Raw genomic sequence first — 20197 nt, forward strand, 5'->3', positions numbered from 1 at the left:
CGGCTGGGGCGTCGCCCGGTTAAACAAGGCCCCCGTTGTTTTCGCCAGGGAACCAGGGCGAACAGCGAAAAGTCAGCTACTGGAACAAATCTGAAAACAAACCCCAACTCAACATCACCAGAGTTAAAGATCGGTACTATCAACGTAAGAAGCCTGAATGGCAAAGAAATGGAGCTAGCTGAGGAATTAGATAAGTACCAGATCGACATAATAGGGGTGACTGAAACAAAAGAGACCAAAACTGGTGAGATCTTTCTGAGCATAAATACAAAATGTTATATTCAGGCAATGACAATCAAGGAGAAGAAGGAGTAGCCATAGTATTCAACACAAAATACGAGGCTAATCTTCTTGAATGGCAGTCAGTCTCAAGTAGAGTAATGTGGGCAAATATGAGAATGGGGAACTGGACAATGAGACTTATTTGTGCCTATGGTCCCACAGAAGGTTCTACTAAGGTAGAAGTGGAGGAATTTTTTGAGGCTTTAGAAAAAGCAACTGACACAATGAAAAAGGAAAAGTTGGTCCTTGTTGGGGATCTAAATAGTAGAGTAGGAAATGATTGTGAGACATACAAAAATATTTTGGGAAAATTTGGAGAAAAGAGCAAAGCTAATAATAATGGCAAATATCTGTTGGATTTCTGCTCAGGACATGGACTGGTTATTACTAACACCATGTTCCAACATAAAAATGTGCACAAATTCACATGGAGAGAAGAGGCTAGGAATAAGAAAAGTCTCATCGACTATGTTATTGTTGATAGTGATGTTTTCTCCCTGGTGCAGGACACCAGAGTGTACAGAGGATTTGAAATTGGAAGTGATCACTATTTAGTCTTGAGCAGGATAAAATTGAATTTCATATTGAAAAGAATAACATGTAAGAAAGTTTTAAAGCGAATAAAAGTTGAGCAGCTCTCAGATGTGAACTGTAGACTAAAATACAGAAATATTTTTGAAAAGAAAATGAAAGAGTTTGAGAACAGGAATCAAACCTTGGAGATTCACTGGCAAACTCTGAAGGAAACATTGATTGATTCTGCCAGAGAGGCATGTGGTGAGGTTGTGTGCAAGGATAAAAAAATCAGAACTCCCTGGTGGACACAGGAAGTTAAAGAGGCAGTGAAGGAAAAGAAGAAAGCATATCAAAAGTTCCTGGCAAATAAGTCAGCTTTTACTCTTACAGAATACAGAGACAAATGTAAGAAAGCTAAACAGTGTGTAAAACTAGCTAAACAAAAGTCATGGGAGGACTTTGGCAAGAATATAGAAAATAAATATCGAGAAGGTGGCAAAATATTCTGGAGGTTGTTGAAGAACCTTAGGAATGGAGGAAAGAGTGCTGTAAAAGGAATTAGAGATGATAAAGGTGAAATGAAAACAGGAGAAAAAGATATCCTTGAAGTATGGAGTAATTACTTTGAAAAACTGCTAAATGAAACAAGCAGTGATGACAGCACAGTGATAAAAAACACTGACCAGGCATGCAGTCAAGAATACATATCCATACTTGAAGTAGAAAAAGCCATCAAAGGCTTGAAATGTGGAAAGGCAGCAGGGGTAGATGATATTTGACCAGAATTGCTGAAGTATGGTGGTATAAGAGTCTTACAGTGGCTGCACTGCATAGTTCAGAAAGCCTGGACAGATTGACGAATTCCCGATGATTGGAGTAGAGCTCTCATAGTACCCATATATAAAAAGGGAAATAAAACTGAATGTGAGAATTACAGAGGTATTTCCCTACTGAGTGTTCCTGGCAAGATCTATGCAAGTATACTTGAAAAACGGTTGAGAAGAATTGTGGAAGAAAAGCTTGGTGAAGAACAAGCTGGATTCAGGCCAAATAGAGGCTGTCAGGATCAGATCTTCACTTTACGACAAATAGTCGAGAAAGCATGGGAATATAACAAAAATCTGTATTTAAGTTTTGTCGATTTGGAAAAGGCATATGACAAGGTGCCAAGAGAGAAGCTATTCAATACGCTGCAGTTATATGGTGTCAATGGGGCATTATATCAAGCAATACTTAGTCTTTATTTGAGTTGTGAGTCAGCAGTTAGAATTGAAGGAAGTACAGGAAGATGGTTTAATGTTAAATCTGGTGTGAGACAAGGATGTACATTATCCCCTCTGTTATTCATTATCTATATGGATCACATTATGAAGGAATGTGGTATTAAACCTGATATCAAAATTGGAGATGTTAATGTCAGCTCTTTGCTTTATGCGGATGATGTTATACTTCTAAATAAATCCGCTACAAGTCTGCAAGATTCTCTGACTAAATTGAATAGCTGTTGTAATAGATATGGTATGAAGGTCAGCAATAAAAAGACAAAGACAATGAAAATAGGCAGAATCATTGAAAATGTCAACTGTGTTGTGAATGGAGAACCTGTGGAACAAGTAAAACATTTCAGCTACTTAGGCACAATTTTTACTGAAGATGGTAAACTAAATATAGAAATAGACAACAGAATCAGCAAAGCTGGTATCGTGGGAAGTCAATTGAATAAATTCATATGGAATAAGAAAGAAATTAGTCGGAACACTAAATTAGCTGTATACAAGACTGTGTTCAAACCAATTTTAACTTATGGATCTGAGAGCTGGGTCAGAGGTAAAACACTTGACCAAAGACTAGAGACCGCAGATATGAGATTCCTGAGAAAGATTAGAGGCGTGAACAGATGGCATCAATGGCAATATCATATTAAAAATGAGGATATTAGGAAAGAACTTGACATTGTCAGCATCCAGGAGTGCGTTAGCAGAGCTGGTCTCAGATGGTATGGTCACTTAAATAGAATGGGAGAGGAAAGATTAGCAAAACAAGTGTTCTCTGCCAGGTTGGCAGGAAAACGACCCAGAGGAAGACCAAGATATAGGTGGATTGATACGGTACAAAGTGCCTTAGACGATAGAAATATAAGATCTGATAATGTTGTTGTCTTGACAAGTAACAGACTGATTTGGAGGAAAATTGTAGATAGGAAGTTAGTAATGATGTAATTTTTTCATGTAGTACTGTCATATCCTGTACACCCCCTTGAGGGTACATGGCAGGAATTTGATGATGATGATGATACTCTACTTGAGACTGACTGCCATTCAAGAAGATTAGCCTCGTATTTTGTGTTGAATACTAAGGCTACTCCTTCTTTTCCTTGATTGTCATTGCCTGAATATAACATTTTGTATTTATTGCTTAGAAAGATCTCACCAGTTTTGGTCTTTTTTGTTTCAGTCACCCCTATTATGTCGATCTGGTACTTATCTAATTCCTCAGCTAGCTCCATTTCTTTACCATTCATGCTTCTTACGTTGATAGTACCGATCTTTAACTCTGGTGATGTTGAGTTGGGGTTTGTTTTCAGATTTGTTCCAGTAGCTGACTTTTTGCTGTTCGCCCTGGTTCCCTGGCGAAAACAATGGGGGCCTTGTTTAACTGGGCGACGCCCCAGCCGGCATGAAATTTTGTCATGTTGTACCGTCATTTTTTATTTTGATTTAACCAATAAGAATACAATTTGGTCGGCTAAATCCCAAATTGCCAGCCCATCCTCGTTCGTTCAGTATCAAAGTAGATACCCAACAGGGTGCACCATGAGTAGGTGAGGATTGCACATTAGGTCAGAAGCCCTGGTCGGTTCTCCGCATTCCTTTAAAGGCTATGTGGAGGTCTCCTCTCAGTTATACAGCTTTGACCTTTAAGCACCCTGAGAGAGAGATGAATTCCTGATTATTGGAGTACAACTATCATAGTACCCATCTATAAAAAGGGAAATAAAACTGAATGTGAGAATTACAGAGGTCTTTCTTTACTGAGTGTTCCTTGTAAGATATATACAAGTATACTTGAGAAACGGTTGAGAAGAGTTCTGGAAGAGAGGCTTGGTGAAGAACAAGCTGGATTCAGGCCAAATAGAGGCTGTCAGGATCAGATTTTCACTTTACGACAGATAGTTGAGAAATCATGGGAAATTAAGAATATAACACAGAGACGAAAATTATACTATTAAATAATCTTTGTTCGCGAGTTTTTTCCGTTATTAATTTTGTATCGATATGTTTACTCACGGTATACCTCTTTGAAAACTTATTGCTAGATTTCACGGAGAGTCTGATTGTTCCAAACAATCTGCTAGATACGGTAAAGTATTGGTAAAGAAGGCCAAATGCATTAACAGATTAATATTCCTTAAACGATGTAAGATGGCCCAGGTTATTCCAACCTGTTGTAAAAAAAAAATAAGTTTTTAGGTCCCCAAAAGCTCATCGGATCTACTTCAAAGCTAATAATCAGCTACACCAAGCTAAAAAATCTCTTGCCCTCTTAAATAGAGAAATTATGGACATAAAAAACGCTCTGGAATCTGTTTTAACGGTTGAAACTTTTAATACTGTAATGCGCATATCTTCGAGTTCTTACCTAAAGGTCTTTAATGATTCCAGTTACAAGCTAAAACGCAAATTTGAATCACTGGTCAGCATACCTAGATCCAGTAATAATACTATTGATATAGATAAAGTAGTTATAAATGTTTCCGGACGTCCACTAACAGACTGTGAACATTTTGTTTTATCAAAAGGACATGATTTCGCTGTTATGCTAAATAATGTGCCACTTATGGATTTTTTTCATAACATAGACAGGGGTATTTGATCCTTATCCCAAAAAACAGCCAACATATTACGTTTTGAATGTGCACAAATGCTTTTTCATGTCAAGCCTCCTCATCCTAATCTTTCTTACTCTGTGTTTAAAGCATTGAAATCACTGAAGAATAACAATAATTTAATTATTACGACATCTGATAAGGGGAAGGCTGTAGTGATTCAAGATAGGAAGGAATATGAGAGAAAAATGTCTCTTTTACTTCGCGACTGTTCAACTTATAGGCCTCTTACATCGGATCCTACCCGGAGTCAATTGAAGAGACTTAATTCTCTTATAGATAATGTATCTACGTGGAATGAAGATCAAAAGAAAAAACTTAAAACCTTCTTCGGTCATCCACCTAGATTGTATTGTCTTCCAAAAGTTCATAAACCAGGCATTCCGTTAAGACCAGTCATAGATTGTGTAGGTTGCCCCACTTACAAAATCTCAAAATTTTTATCAAATTTACTCTCCTCTTCAACTAGAAGAACTGATACTTATATAAAAAATACTTTGGATTTCAAAAATAAAATTTCATATCTTCATTTGGACGTTTCTGATATCATGATCAGTTTAGATGTTGTTTCTTTATTTACAAATGTGCCTCTTTCGGAAAGCATTGAATTACTACAACAGGAATTTCCTTCAGACATTGTAAACGTATTTGATTTTGTAATAAATTATGGTTATTTTTCCTTTAAAAATAAGTTGTATCAACAAATTGAAGGAACAGCAATGGGTAATCCTCTTTCTGCTATCTCCAATTTCTTTATGGAACATTTTGAACAACATATCTTTGACAACATTTCTCCCAGACCTACTCATTGGTTCAGATATGTCGATGACATTTTTGCTTTATAGAATGACTCTTCGGATGAACTTCATCAATTTCTCACTAAGTTAAATGCATTTCATCCTAGGATCAAGTTTACCCTAGAAGTAGAATCAAATAAGCAGTTAGCCTTTTTAGATCTTCTAATTCTTCGCCAACCAGATGGTAACCTACATTTCTGAGTTTATAGAAAGAAGACTCATGCAGGCCATTATATCCATGCGGAATCTCATCACCATCCCAGTCAAAAGGCAGGAACTATTAAAACACTGGTTCATCGGGCCCGCTCCTTTTGTTCTTCAGACGATCTTTTACAGAAAGAACTACAATATATATAACTTCTTCCTTTCTATCTAATGGTTATAAGAATTGCTTCATTAAAAGAACTTTGAGTAGTTTTAATATGTCTTCCTCTTCAAACACAGAAGAAATAATGCGTATCACTATCCCTTATGTACAAGGCATCAGTGAACATTTAGCAAAAGTTTTAAAACCACTGAATATTTTTGTTGCCTTTCAACCATTTAGAAAAATCTCCACTTTTCTCACTTCTCCTAAGGGCAAGCTTCCACATCTTAATCATCCAGGTGTCTACCAGATTCCATGTTCTTGTGGATTGTATTTTTTCGGACAAACGGGAAGATCTGCCTCTATTCGGCTAGAAGAACACCAATCTTATATTGAATACTTTAAACCTGAAAAGTCTGGACTTGCAGAACATTCCATCTTCACTAGACACAGAGTTCATTGGAGAAAGACAAGAGTTCTTCACAAACGTCAGTTTCTCATGGAACGCCTTTATAAAGAAACATGTGAAACTCTACTTCATTCTCCTAACTTAAACAGATCCGACGGCTTACGTCTATCCCCTTTATGGGAGATAGTACTTTACAAATCAGCTAATCTTTCCTAACTTTTTATTGTATTGATTTTTTTTTTAAAATTTTATTATATATTTTTTTTAATAATTTATTGACCTTTTTAGTTATCTTACACCAGCTACTTAGGTGGCGCTTTTTGGAATTGTCAGTTATTGTTTAATTTTAGCTTAATGTACTGAAGATGCCTGTGACACACAGGCGAAAATTATACTATTAAATAATTTTTGTACGCGAGTTTTTTCCGTTATTAATTTTGTATCAATATGTCTACAACTCACGGTATACCTCTTTTAAAACATTTTTTTCATGTAGTACTGTCCTGTACAGTGCTTGAAGGAACATGTCAGGAATTTGATGATGATGATGAAGCGTCTGGAATTTTTATTCTAATTTATAAAATTTAATTCTTTTAATAGTCAAATTGAGAAATGATATTTCATTATTTCTATTATAACTTTGTATTTGAACCTACAGAAATCTTACAGTAGATTTAAAGAATTCTTAAATGATTATAATCTAGAACAGTGGTTCCCAACCTTTTTCCACTTGTGTACCCCTTTCAAACCTATTTCTATAAACTGTAATCCTTTGTTTTTAAAATAGCTGTTTTTAAATACTGCACTTTTTCTTACCCTTTTTATATGATTAGTTTCTCATTCTCTTACAACTCCCCCCCCCACACACACACAGTTATTGTATTTTTCAGACCACTATTTCAGAGAAACCTGAAATGTACACACATTAGCACCACATCATCTGCCATTCTTTGCTTCACTCATTTATTGACTGTGTCCTTTGGCACAACCACTGTCCTTTTGTCTCGGTGGCAGCATTTTATTAGGTTAAAATCTGGATTCTTTTAAAATGTTTCAATTTGCTTCTTAATTCTAGCTGTGAAGTGTTTTAACCACTTTGATCAGATTATTAAAGAAGATGCTAAAAATTCTTTCAAGCTAAACTACTACTATTGTTAGATGACTTATAATATTCCCAGTCTATTGGCTTTCTTGTAATCCCTAACCTCCTTACTGTTTTTCGATTTCCACAGAGATCTCTCTCCTAATCTTTAATGTTCTTTTTTTTTTTGTATTATCTTTAATGTCTCCTCCGAGATCCACCTCTTCTTTCACTTTTCTGTCTCTGGGACTGTTTGTGCTACTGTTCTCTTGATTGTAGACTCTACTTTGTTGTTTCTATCCTCTAGTTCCTTTTCTGTAATGGATTTGAGTTCTTCCTCGAGCATTTTCCTATACACTTTCCTGGGAATTTCCTTGCTTGTTGCCCTCATCTCTCTCTCTCTCTCTCTCTCTCTGGCTCTGAAACTATGTTCACTTGATACTTGCTTTGATCTAGTTCCATGTTTGCTCTTTGAAATAGTTGACTGCTAAACTGAAGTGGCCCATCTCTTGCTTATGAATGGCATGTCTAGCATGTTCACTTCTTCCAGTCTTTTTCCTGGAATTTTGTGTTGCAAATTACCATGTCTTGCTTCATGTCAAATTCAAGCATTCTTTTTACTCTTCCATTGCTTTCTCCATATCCATGTTTGCCCATTATTCTTTCCCATCCTTCCTTGTCCTTTTTAATCTTTGCATTGAAGTCCTCATCAATGATTAGGATCTTTCTTTGGTATTGATTTCAAGATTATTTCCAAGTTGCTATAGAATAAATATTTATTCAGTACTTTCTCAAGTGTGTGAATAGACCTGTGATGTTAACTGGTCTTGCTGCTGCAAATCTTGCCATTATTATTCTTTCATATACTGGTTTGTATTCTAATAATGCTTCTCTTCCTCTTTTACTGAGAAGAAATCCAAGAGGAGAATTTGTTATCCTACCTCATGCTTTATACTATTGCCAGACCAGATGATTCTTCCACCTCTCATGTCTCCCTGACTCTGTCCAGTGCATCTTGGCTAATTCAAGGATGTCACATTGGTATTGCTCCATCTCCTTGCAAAATAAGTTTAGCTTTCCATTAGCCCATAAATTGCAGACATTCCATCTTCCTACTGATTGCCTTTAGTTTTAAACTTATTGCACTTCTTTTGGTAGTTAACTTGCTGATCCAACCATGATTGCTGTTTGGCATGCAGGCATTGTTTATCCCAGATGGTGTCCGAGCTGGCATATTGATATTGGGGAACATGCTATCCACTATGGATCAGCCACTGCTGTTGTCTGTTGGTCCACATGGGAGGTATATCATTTCCCTCCTACCACATGTATCTGAGAGATATTCCCCTCCACCATTTAGGAACATGCCCTCTAGGGGTTTCAGCCTGATATGTGTTATTAAAACTTTAGCTCATGATGCACAAAAACTGTGTTCTGCTGGTTCTTTTTTAAATAATGTCCTTTATCAGAGCAACTTTCTTTTCCAGCAGATATAATACCAAAATAATCAGTAAAATTATTATTAATTATGGCTTCATTCAAATCTTCCTCTTGAAGAAGTTTCTAGAATTTCCATTCTATATGTAAAGGAAGTCAGAGAAGTGTCAGAGAGAATTGTGAGATATCTTCCATATTGACTTATATGTATCTTTTTTTGTCCAGTTTAAAAATGAAATTCCTTTTCAGACTTTCCAAAAAATAAATATCCTCCTCTTTCTAATCCTAAGTTTATAGAATTAATTCCTTATTAACTCAGACTATATTCTACTTCATGAATCTGAGATGTCTGGTTTAGCCAGCCGAAAATATTTCAAGTATTAAATATTAATTTTTTTCATATGTAAGTTTTTCCATGATTCTCTTTTATTATGTGTGTGTGTGTGTGTGTGTGTACACACACAAATGGGATCCGGAAAAATCGCCCCCAGCATTTTTCCCCCTGTAGATAATGAGTAGGTTACAATAATGTAACCCCTTTAGTCGAGATGCAATGGTAAACTCAGTCGATTACTCGAAGTGAACTTCCAATAACTCTAACTTTTTCGGACAAATTTTCAAAATTACATTCGTGTACAAATTGTCACATAGCTTTTAAACTAATTTCTCCCCTTTTGTATGTCTTCAGGGTTCTCTTTCCATTGTGAAAGTATTAACTGGAACTGTTAATCCTTTCACAATGGAAAGAATACATACTCGACCATGAGGATGATAGTCACGTAGTTAGTGATGGACATGGGGGAAGGGAACAGTGGACAGCACGTTTGCTGTTTTCGCTGCCTCATTATCGGCGGTGCATCGTGTGATCGAGTTGAGCGTCACAGGCAGTACAATATCTACATATTATTTTTGCATCTTGATTGATTAATCCTGTGTGTACAATGGCAGAAAGTGTTCTGTCAATAAGGTAAAAGAAAATTACCTCTTATGTAATTTTCAATTGGTAGATGATGACAACCACATTTACGCATTTTCAAAGAGAACTGTAGATGAACAACATGAAATCTGGGTTTGTGAAAAAAGTTCCACTTGCGAAGGGCATGTTTGGATAGAGGGTTTGGAAGGCTCAGTTGTGAAAGGCGTAACTAAACATAACCATGCAGCTCAAGCTGCAAGGTCAGAAGCATTGCAATTGATTGGTCAAATACGGCAACGTGCAACAACCATGAATGAACAGCCACAGCATATTGTGGCATCAGTAATTGCAGAGGCTAATGCCAATGTCACAGCATTACTTCCTAAAAAGGATTCACTTCAACGAACCATTCGTCATGTTCGATGTGACAATGGTACTCCTGCTTTACCAAGCAATCTCCGGGACCTAATAATTCCACAAAATTATCAATTTTGTGGAATTATTATCGATGGCAATGTACAACAGTTTTTTATGTATGATTCTCAGGGCAAACTTCTCCTGGGTCGCATGCTTATTTTTTCCACTAGTAACAATCTTCAGTTATTGGCATGTAGCCAGGAGTGGTTTTCTGATGCAAGTTTTAGCTGCTAGAAATGCAGTACCCGTGCATTTCCAGCAGCTTTATGCAATTCATGTGGTTCTATTCAGTGCAGTTATTCCAGTGGTCTACATGCTTCTGCCAAACAAAACTCGTGCCACATACGGCAAGTTGCTTCAAGAAGTTAAAAATCTACACCTGGGTCTCCAACCCCAGCAACATATGACAGATTTCGAACAAAGTGCCATGCAAGCTTTCCAACAAGAATTTCCTGATATTGTAAATACCGATTGTTTTTTGTTTTTTTTTTCATCTTTCCCAAAGCGTTTGGCGATAGGTACAGAATGAAGGTTTAAAAGCCCGATACGAACAAGACCATGAATTTGCTCATTGGATCCAAATGATTCCGGCATTGGCATTTATTCCTCCTGCTAACATTATTCAGGCATTTGAAGATTTAGTTGAAGCTGATGACTTTTCCATTGAAGCTATGGTGATTGCAAACTACTTTGAAGATACATATATTGGAAGAAGACAACGGAGAGGCCGGCAATTATCCATTTTTGCCAGGATTTCAGGAAACTCGTGCTACTTTATTTCCAAATATTTACAGATTCATTGATTCTTTAAAGAAACAACAAGGGCTGCACAATTTCGAAATTACACAACTAATTGCCGGTAATTCAGGCAATCAAAGAAACAAGAAGTATGCTGCAATTTCTGCTAGAATCAAAACAATAGTCCAAGATTTTCAAAATCGTAATGTAATTGATTACCTTAGAGTCATTGCATACAACTTCAAGTTTTAAACAATAATAATGTGCATTTATTCTATTAAAACTAAATAAATTAGAATTATTAAAAAATTAGGTGTATTATTTACATTTTTGTAGCCCACTCATTATCTACAGGGGGCGAAATGCGAGGGGCGACTTTTCCGTAAACCCACACAAATACCTGAATTAAATATATTTTTCAGCAGTCTGAACATATTTTTTTTTACAGCTGTCATAATGAGAGGCATAAACACATTTTCAGTAGATGTAAGTCACATAACTGGCTTTGTTGTTTTTCAAATGCTTTTTAGGATAGCATAATACATACACAGCAGCATTTTTAAAAATAGAACATTGGGAAATTTTATTTTCAAACCAAAACTTTGACATAGTAAAAACAGAACTGTGTTACATTTAACATCAAAAGCATAAATGAAATAGATATTTCATATCAGTCTTTGTGTCTTTAAACTTATTGCACATAGTTTAGGAACACTTCTAAATATCGGGATAGAAATCAAAAACATAGGAGGTACATACTGTAACACTTGCATAGCTTATCAAACTGGGCTTTAAACTCATTTTGAGAAAAAAAATGACATTCATGACTAAGGATAGTGTACCATGGAATTGGAAAAAAAATTATTAATCAAATAACAGTCATATTATTTATTATTTTTGTTAAGGAGCAATGTCACTAATAACTTTCTTGAAAAAAACGTTTAAAAAATTAATATTAATTTAAAAATTAAATTTTATTAAAAAATTATGAATTTTTTATGTCACTTTTTTATGAAACAAATAATCTTTTTAGTTCATATTTGCTACAGATATTCTGTCATGTCTATTAAACAATATAAACAAAAATTATTGAGCAAATATTGGTTCCTTTAAAGCTATGAAATTTAATTTGTCCATATAATGATTATTATACAAATTTTGCATGTTTGAAAAATAAACTTTAAAAATGAAAATACACATCAATGATTATAATTTTAGTTCAATATATTCTAGATATATTAAGCTGTGTTAGAAAAAAACATAATATTCTAGTACTAATAGTTTTTAAGATATCTTGCCAAAACCAACTGCAATGTGTTGAAATTTAAAAACCAGAGAAAAATCAATTTAAAGTTTATAACTATACTTTATTATTATTCTATCTCAGACTGAAGACAAAGCTTTGAAAATGCACTTAAACACACAAGTTAGTGGCGGCCATATTGATTCCAGTTTTGGTGTTGTAAGCTTTGCTCTGATTGGCTTATTTCAAAATAGCTTACCATATAGCAATGGTAGTAAGAACCAATAAAATTTCTTCTCACAATTGATTTTACTTACGAAAGATGTTATAGAGCTTTTAAATCTACATAATTTACTTTTTAAATTTTTTTAATTCTGACAGTTATGAGCAAAGTTGTTTGCTCGTAATTGTCATATTAAATTTTGCATATTAAATATGCAAAAACAATTTAAAGTTTTTGCATATTTAATGAGCATTTAAATGATAAATAATATGATAAAATAACTCAAAATGTAGGAAGTTTTTGAGTATGAAAATTACGGAATATATTCTTTAGTATATAAGCTTCATAAAAACAATTTTTTTCTTATTTTTACCTCAAAACTATGATTTTTTGTGGGTACCCTAACCTTAAGAAAATTGATGTTGTTTTTGAAGAAATAATGAAATTGTACAATATGTTTGTTATATCTGTAAGTATTGACCTATTAATAAAAGGTATCAGCATAGGAGCTCTCTTAAAGATCAAAGCTAGGTAACTGGGAGAAGACATCCACATAGCCTTTTAAGTATGTGGAGAACTGACCAGCATTTTTGATCTAATGTTCAGGCCTCACTTTCTCTTGATGCACTTTGTTAGTAGGTGTATATGAATGCTGAATGAACTAGGATGGACTGACAGTTTGGGATTTTGGGATCATGAGCCCAAGATTGATGTCATGCTGCATATGGTATCTCCTGGTTAAAGTACCCTTTCTATTTTCAGCAAATCAAGCTGAATGAGAAAAAGTCAGCTATTGGAGCATACTTTGACTCGGCATGTGCAGAATTCAACATGGGCACCATCAACATTAAAAGTGGACCTGGCAGAATTAGAAAAGTGTCACATCCACATGATTGGATGAAGCAATTATATGAACATGGCACATAATAAAGAAGACAAAAGCAGGTGAGATTCTTCTGGGTCATGACTCAAAGATGATGTTACTACCAACAGATCTCTAGGGAGTCAAGACCTCATCAAGGGAGGCCACCCAACACTGGAACTTGCTGTCATGTCTTTTTTGAATTCATTTATGTGTATTACTTGCACTTGCCATCTCCATCAGAATGAGGGATTAATTAGACAGCAAGACTTATTTGTGCCTGTGACCTCCAGAAGGTTCTTCTAAGGAAGAAGTGGTGGAACTTTTTGAGTCATTAAAGAAGGCAGCTTGTATGAAAAAGTAAAAGTCAGTGGAAATCCAAACAGCAGAGTAGGAAATGAATACCAGACACACAGAAATGTTTTGCGAACCTTAAACTTTGGAGAAAAGAGCAAAATTAATAATAAGGGTAACTACATGCTAGTTTTCTGTTCAGGACATGGGCTGATCATTACTAATACTGCATTCAACCTAAGATGTATCTTCCCTCTATCTGAATTTGTGCAAAGAAAAAAAAAAACTCATTGATCAAAAAAATCATACTGGTTTTGGACACAAGAGTGTACAGGGGATTCATAATAGGAAACAGTTACCATATAATTTTGAGCTGGATAAAAGTAAATTTAATGTGTAAAAGAAAAAATATGTACAAAAGTTTTAAAAAGAATTGGCAAGAAACAAGAAGAAGAACATCCATTCCTCCTCTTCATTTGGAAAGTTCTGCAATACCCAAAGGATTAAAACTTCAAGATCTTCCATAACTAATGTCTTAAACACCATTCTGAAGTGGGTAAAGACAACTTAATGAATAGATATTGTACTTTCATGGATATTGCTCTGCTGAACTGGCCACTACAATTTCTGCTTTCTTCTAATTATGCAACAACCAAAGCAGTGACTGATCAACATCCTCACACAGTCTGGCTCCAAACATTGAACTGACTTCTCATCATTCTCCATTCTATCTATCTGTGTTCTTTGGGACAGTCTTCTCCATCTTGTTTCCTCATGAGTACTGCATTCATCTTTTCAAGAAAACATTAGTAGATTTAGCCTTCATAGCTCAGTCGTTATAGATGAAGCCCTTTGGTCGGAAAGACCTGGGTTTGATTTCCTCAACATCACTGACTCTGAAAGAGACCAGATAAAGGTCTCTTTCACCGAAAGGTGAGTTAGCCTGTCTCATATGGAGGTGGGGGAGAGGGTTCACCTGGAAACTCGGGTTTTTCATCCCCCAGAACCGGACCATTAACACATGCATCTACAGACATAGGAGACATACCAGGAGGCATAAGGCCAACCACCTTATCCTCAAGATGGTTACGATTGCAAGAATAAGAAACCTTGACACCGTAAAAGGTAGAAGAGGGGGATTAAGAAAGAAAAGAAAGAAGTGTGAAAGAAGTTAGATTGCTTCTTTCTCCTTAATCCTTTTACCTACACGTGCAAAAAAAAAAACTTTGGAAGTTCATTGATATGAAGATCAATGAAATATTCATTGATTGAACCCAGGAAATGTGGTATCTGAAAGGAAAGAAAAATCATAATTCCTTGGCAGACCAGGGAAGTTAAAGAAATGGTCTTTATGGGAAAAAAAGAGGAAGTATATTGGCAATTTCGAATCAAATAAATCAGTATATGCTCTTAGATAATAGAGAGAAATGTAGGGAAGCAATCCGATGTGTTTGAAATGCAGCCAAACAAGTCATTGGAAGATTTTATAAGAATCATTATTAGTAGATTAACAAGCACTTAAGCACCAATGACCTTTCAAGTATCCTTGGATTTTGTAGCCATAACTCCAGGATAAGGTGATTAGCCTATGCCTGTATAAGTAGTTTTTTTTGTCTGTAAATTATGTGCATTCTACTGGCCTGTTTGCCTTGTTGCTGGATAGTATATATCCAAATTTTCAGGAGGGAAACCCTGCTAACTCACCTTTAGATCAAACAATTTGCTATTGAAAAGCAAATAGAATTTCCTTTTCAAAATAGCAAATTGTTCTGCATGCTATTGAAAATGCCTAGAAATGGAGTCAGGAGTACCACGAAAGAAATCAATTGATAAAGGTTACATAAAAATTGAAGATGGCTAGATTGTCTTGAGCAACTACTTTGTAAAAATTGTTAAATGAAAGATGAAGTGACAAAAAAGGTGATAGAAAATATTCAAGAGGAATGCAGATAGAAGCGCATGTTAATACTTCAGGTGCCAAAATAAAGCCATTAAAAATAAACGTGGAAAGGCAACTAGAATAATAATATTCACCCAGAATGCATACATATGGAGGTATAAAAGTTCTACAATGGCGCACTGCATAATTCAGATGTCATGGTCAGAAGGTCAAATTCCATATGCTTGGAGTAGGGCTTTCTTAGTCTCCAGTCTTCCCCACAAAAGGAAGTAAAATGGAATATGAGAATTATGGAGGAATTTCCCTGCTGAGTGTTCTGGGTAACATTTATGCAAGCATTCTACTTCGAAGAGATAAGAAATGTAGAAGAGAATCCTGGAGATTAACAAGCTGGGTTGAGGCCAAATAGAGGTTGTCAGGATTAGATTCTCACTTTAAGACAGTTGAGAAGTTATGGGAATATAACAAGGATATGTCTTTAAGTTTTATAGATTTGGAAAAGCTGTTGAAAACAGCACACTTGTAGGTTGTAAATATGATGTATGAAGCAATACATTCATTATATTTAAAGTTATAAATCAGCAGTTAGAATTGAAGGTGATACAGGAAGATGGTTTGTAAAATCTATTGTATGACAACTTTGTACATTACCTCCACTTCATGGATTGCATTATTAAGGACAGTGGCTTAAACCTAATATCAAAATTAGAAGATGTTAATTTCAGCTGTGTATTTTATGTAGATGATGTTATATCCTTAAATAAATCCATTACAGGTTTGTAGTATTCCTTAACTAAATTGAATAATTGCTATGACAAATTTTGCTTAAAAATTAGCAATAAAGAAAGTCGCACTATGAAAATAGTTAGGAATTTTAAAAATGTCAGGTGCATCATGAATGGAAAACCTATAGAACAACTAACACGTTTCAATTATTTAGGTACATGTTTTAGTGAAGATGGAATGGAAATAGACAACAGAAGAAGCTAAGCTTCTTCTGTGGGGAATCAAATGAATAAATGTATATGGAATAAGAGATAAATTAGTAAAAACACTAAAGCTAGTTGTACTCATATATATAAGACTCATTCAGGTCAGTTTTAACTTAGGAATATGAAAAGGTTAGAAATAATACAGCTCATCAAAGAATAGAGATCATAGATGTGAGGTTTCTAAAAAAAAAAAAATTAAGGAAATGAACATATTGCATCAATGGTAGAATCTTATTAAAAATGAAGATACTGCATTAAAAAGGAACTTGACATAGTTGTCATTCAGGACCATACCACTTGGGCTAATCTCAAATAGTATAGTCACAGAATAGGAAAGTTTAGCAAAATAGGAGATTGATGAAAAGAAGAAAGAGGAAGATCAAGAACTAGATGGACCGATGCTATTTGAAGTTCCTTAGAAGACCAAAGTGTCAGATATCAGATCTATCAATATTGGAATTCTGATAATAGCAGAGTAATTTGGAGGAAAATCGTTAATAGGAAATTGTCTTGTTTATGTAGTACCTTCATAATATTCTCAACACTCCTTAAGGTCACATATCAGGAATTGATGATGATGTCAACTTAGATCATTATGGAATGCTAAAGCGTGCATGATCAGTAGCCATAAATCCAGTATAAATAAAAACAGCTCTGTTGAAGCAATTAAGGCTGTTTTGTTCCGTGATGCTGAAATAATTATGTAGGATATGTATAATTTACTACATATTTTCTCTCATCTGATACTTTTTCTGCTGAAAATGACTGTGGAGAAACAATAGGTTTAACTATTTAGGATTTTGAGACATGGTTCATTTAACTCCCTCAACAATAATGTTTGACAAGAATTAATTAAATATAGAGCTACACCAGCAATTCCAGTTTTCAAATGCAATAAATCTTCTAATTGTTAAAATTTTACTAATTAAAGTTTATTATATCAGAAGTTATATTAATATGCTGTCATGTCTGAACACCCTGGAAAGGAAGATAATTAATTTGTACAATATTTTAAAATACAGAAAAGAATTTTTGGTACTGATCTTATAATATGGACAAAAATAGTATAAAAATGAAAACATAGCATGGAATTGCAAAAATGTGAATATAAACCAGTTAATAGCTATGGCATTTATTTGCTTATAGTTTATATATGTTAACTTAAACTTACTCAAAATTCAGTATTTAACTTCTTTTTTTTATATATATATTGTCCCCACACATGAGAGACCACAAGACCTATAAACAAATAAATGCCATGGCTATAACTGTTTTTTTTTTTTTTTCTCACATTCATATGAAAAAGTAAAAATTAATAGAAATGAGAAATGTGTAGTATACGTAAGTTATTTTGCATGTGTGTGCTACAGGATTTTTTATTCATAATCTTTTTCTATACATTTGCATATTCATTTCAATATTTAATGTTTAACTAGCATACATTCATGTTTTTGTTATTCCTCATTGTTTCTAACTTCAATTTTTTCTTCCCTTCATATATTTTGCTTTTTCACTTCATGTATTATGTTTTCAATTTTATACTGATTTTTAGCATATTATAAATTTGTATCAATCCTTTCTGTATTTTAGATCTTTCTTTTCAAGGTTGCCTGAAAGTTTAATTATAAAATTTTTAACAATTATTAAATTTATTAGTTTGTATGTTGGCGATATTATGGTAATTTGTACTCCATTATGACTTGCTAACTAAATATTATCATATTCAAAACTGTCAGCCAGAATTATCTTAAAGAGACATACATGAAATAATAATCGGCATTGTTGGAAAAATGCACATTTTAACCCCCCCCTATCATACTAGAGATCCCTCCCCATTTCTCATAAAATTTATATACCATTAACAGTGTTAGAATTCATCGCTTTTATGTTATTGAATCATTAAAATTTGAATTAAATACGATAGAAATAAAAGGTTAGTTTATTTGTTGTTCTGCTCTTACCTGAAGGCAAAATTAAACGAAATTTTACATCCATACCCTTCTATAAGAAAGAGGTAATTCAGTTTTTTTTTTTTTTCTCAGATACAAATATTGTTAGTTTTGAAAATCAAGAAAATATCATTCGAAAGTTGATCTGTTGCCTCCTATTAAAGTTCAGTGAAGTTCATGAGGATAGTTTCTTTGAGTTATTCATATTGGTATGTATATCTTGTAATAAATGATCAATGGATGAAAATTGCAAAAATTAATTACTTAAAAAATAATTATGCAAGTAGCTAATGTGATGATAGTGCAAAATATTTAATGTCAAATCTGTACATTATGGTAATATCCTGCATTGGTGATAATATTGGCTTAAAAAACTAATTTCACCAAAATTGGTGAAATTAGTTCTTTAAGCTCACTATAGCAAACATGAATATAACAAAATCTTTCACTACAACAAAGTGCTGAACTTAGTCTCCCAGTTATAAAGAATGATAAGAGAATTTCGCTATAGCAAACTGTCTGCCATAACAAAACATTCGTGTCCCTATGAGTTTGTTATTGAAAGATTGATTGTAATGGTTTTCTTAATTTAGAAAGATATGAAGTAAGAAATATAAGATAGTCAATTGATTGTAAACATTTGTTGCCCTTCTTAGGAAAGATAGAATTTAGGATACTTTCCAAGCTATAGGATAGATAACAGTGAAATAAGTAAGAATAAAAAGGAGACAGAACAGGAGTCACCTCTGGAGCACAAACGTTTAGAATAATTGGCAAAGAGAAGTCAGCATCAGAAGACTTCTTGCATCCAGTTCATACAAGAATCTTCTGATCTTATTCTGACAATCAGAGAGATGTGGAATGTTGCCTGTTTGGAATGGTAAATGGACATTTTTACCAAGGTCATCTGCATAATAATTTGAGGGAAAGAAACCAAGTGATTGTCTTTTACTGTAGATAACAAATAATAGAATAAGCTAAATGCAGATGAGGTAGAAATAGGATTAAGAGATTCTCAAGACAGTATTCAAACCAGTTTTAACTTGTGGATCTGAGAGGCTGGGTTAGAAATAAAACACTTGATCAAAGACTTGGAGACTTCTGATATGAGAGATCTGAGAAAGATTAGTGGTGAACTGTATCTTGAATGGAGAACTTAGGACAAGTAAAACATTTCAGCTATTGAGGCACAATATTTAGTGAAGATGGTAAATTAAATATGGAAATAGACTACAGAATTAGTAAAGCTGGTATGGTATGGTAGGAAGTCAGCTGAATAAATTCATAGTTCTGAGATAGATAGGGGGAGTGAACGGATGGCATCAATGCAGTATCACATTAAAAGTGAGAATATTAGAAAAGAACTTGCCATTGTTATTATTTAGGAATGTGCTAGCAGAGCTAATTTCAGATAGTATGGTCACTTAAACAGAATAGGAGACCTGACATAGAAAAACAAGTGTTCTTTGTCAGGTTGGCAGGAAAAAGACTTGGAGGAAGACCAAGAGTAGATGGAGACTGATATAGTAAACAGTGCCTTAAAAGATAGAAATATATAAGATCTGATAATGTTGGAGTCTTGACAGATAACAGATTAATTTGGAGGGAAGTTAGTGGTGTAATTCTTTGATGTAGTACTATCATAACTTCCTGTACATCCCCTGAGGGTGCATATTAGGAATTTCATTATTATTATTATTAATCATTTTTATCAATTTTATGTTTTTTGCATTTTTAAAATTTTATTTTTTACATAGTTTAGAAACACTCTAGAGACAGAACATGGAACTTTTTTTCAAGCTACTTCAGGCCTCCAATAAACAGGGACGTAATCTTAGAACACAGGGCGATGAAACTCATCTCTCACCTAAAGACGGTCACAAAAATCTATGCCTGCAGTTTGATTCTAACCTGTGACGTGTTATTTGGAGAGCAGATAAGCTAATCA

General features: G+C 34.2%; 1 protein-coding gene across 4 annotated transcripts in view; it reads left to right on the top strand.

Annotated features, from left to right (window-relative positions):
• LOC150104286 (wings apart-like protein homolog) overlaps positions 1-20197 on the top strand; it is a 401535-nt gene that overhangs the window by 289341 nt on the left and 91997 nt on the right. For all 4 annotated transcript variants that reach the window (XM_090396897.1, XM_090396894.1, XM_090396895.1 and 1 more), the window contains one exon: positions 18343-18458. In XM_090396897.1, coding sequence (XP_090253023.1) covers positions 18343-18458 — 116 coding nt within the window. The remainder of the gene's footprint in view (positions 1-18342; positions 18459-20197) is intronic.

This window comes from Typopeltis vanoorti, chromosome 8, assembly GCF_054136105.1.
Source record: "Typopeltis vanoorti isolate ZY-2024b chromosome 8, IOZ_Tvanoo_1.0, whole genome shotgun sequence".
Classification (NCBI taxonomy): Eukaryota; Metazoa; Arthropoda; class Arachnida; order Uropygi; family Thelyphonidae; genus Typopeltis; species Typopeltis vanoorti.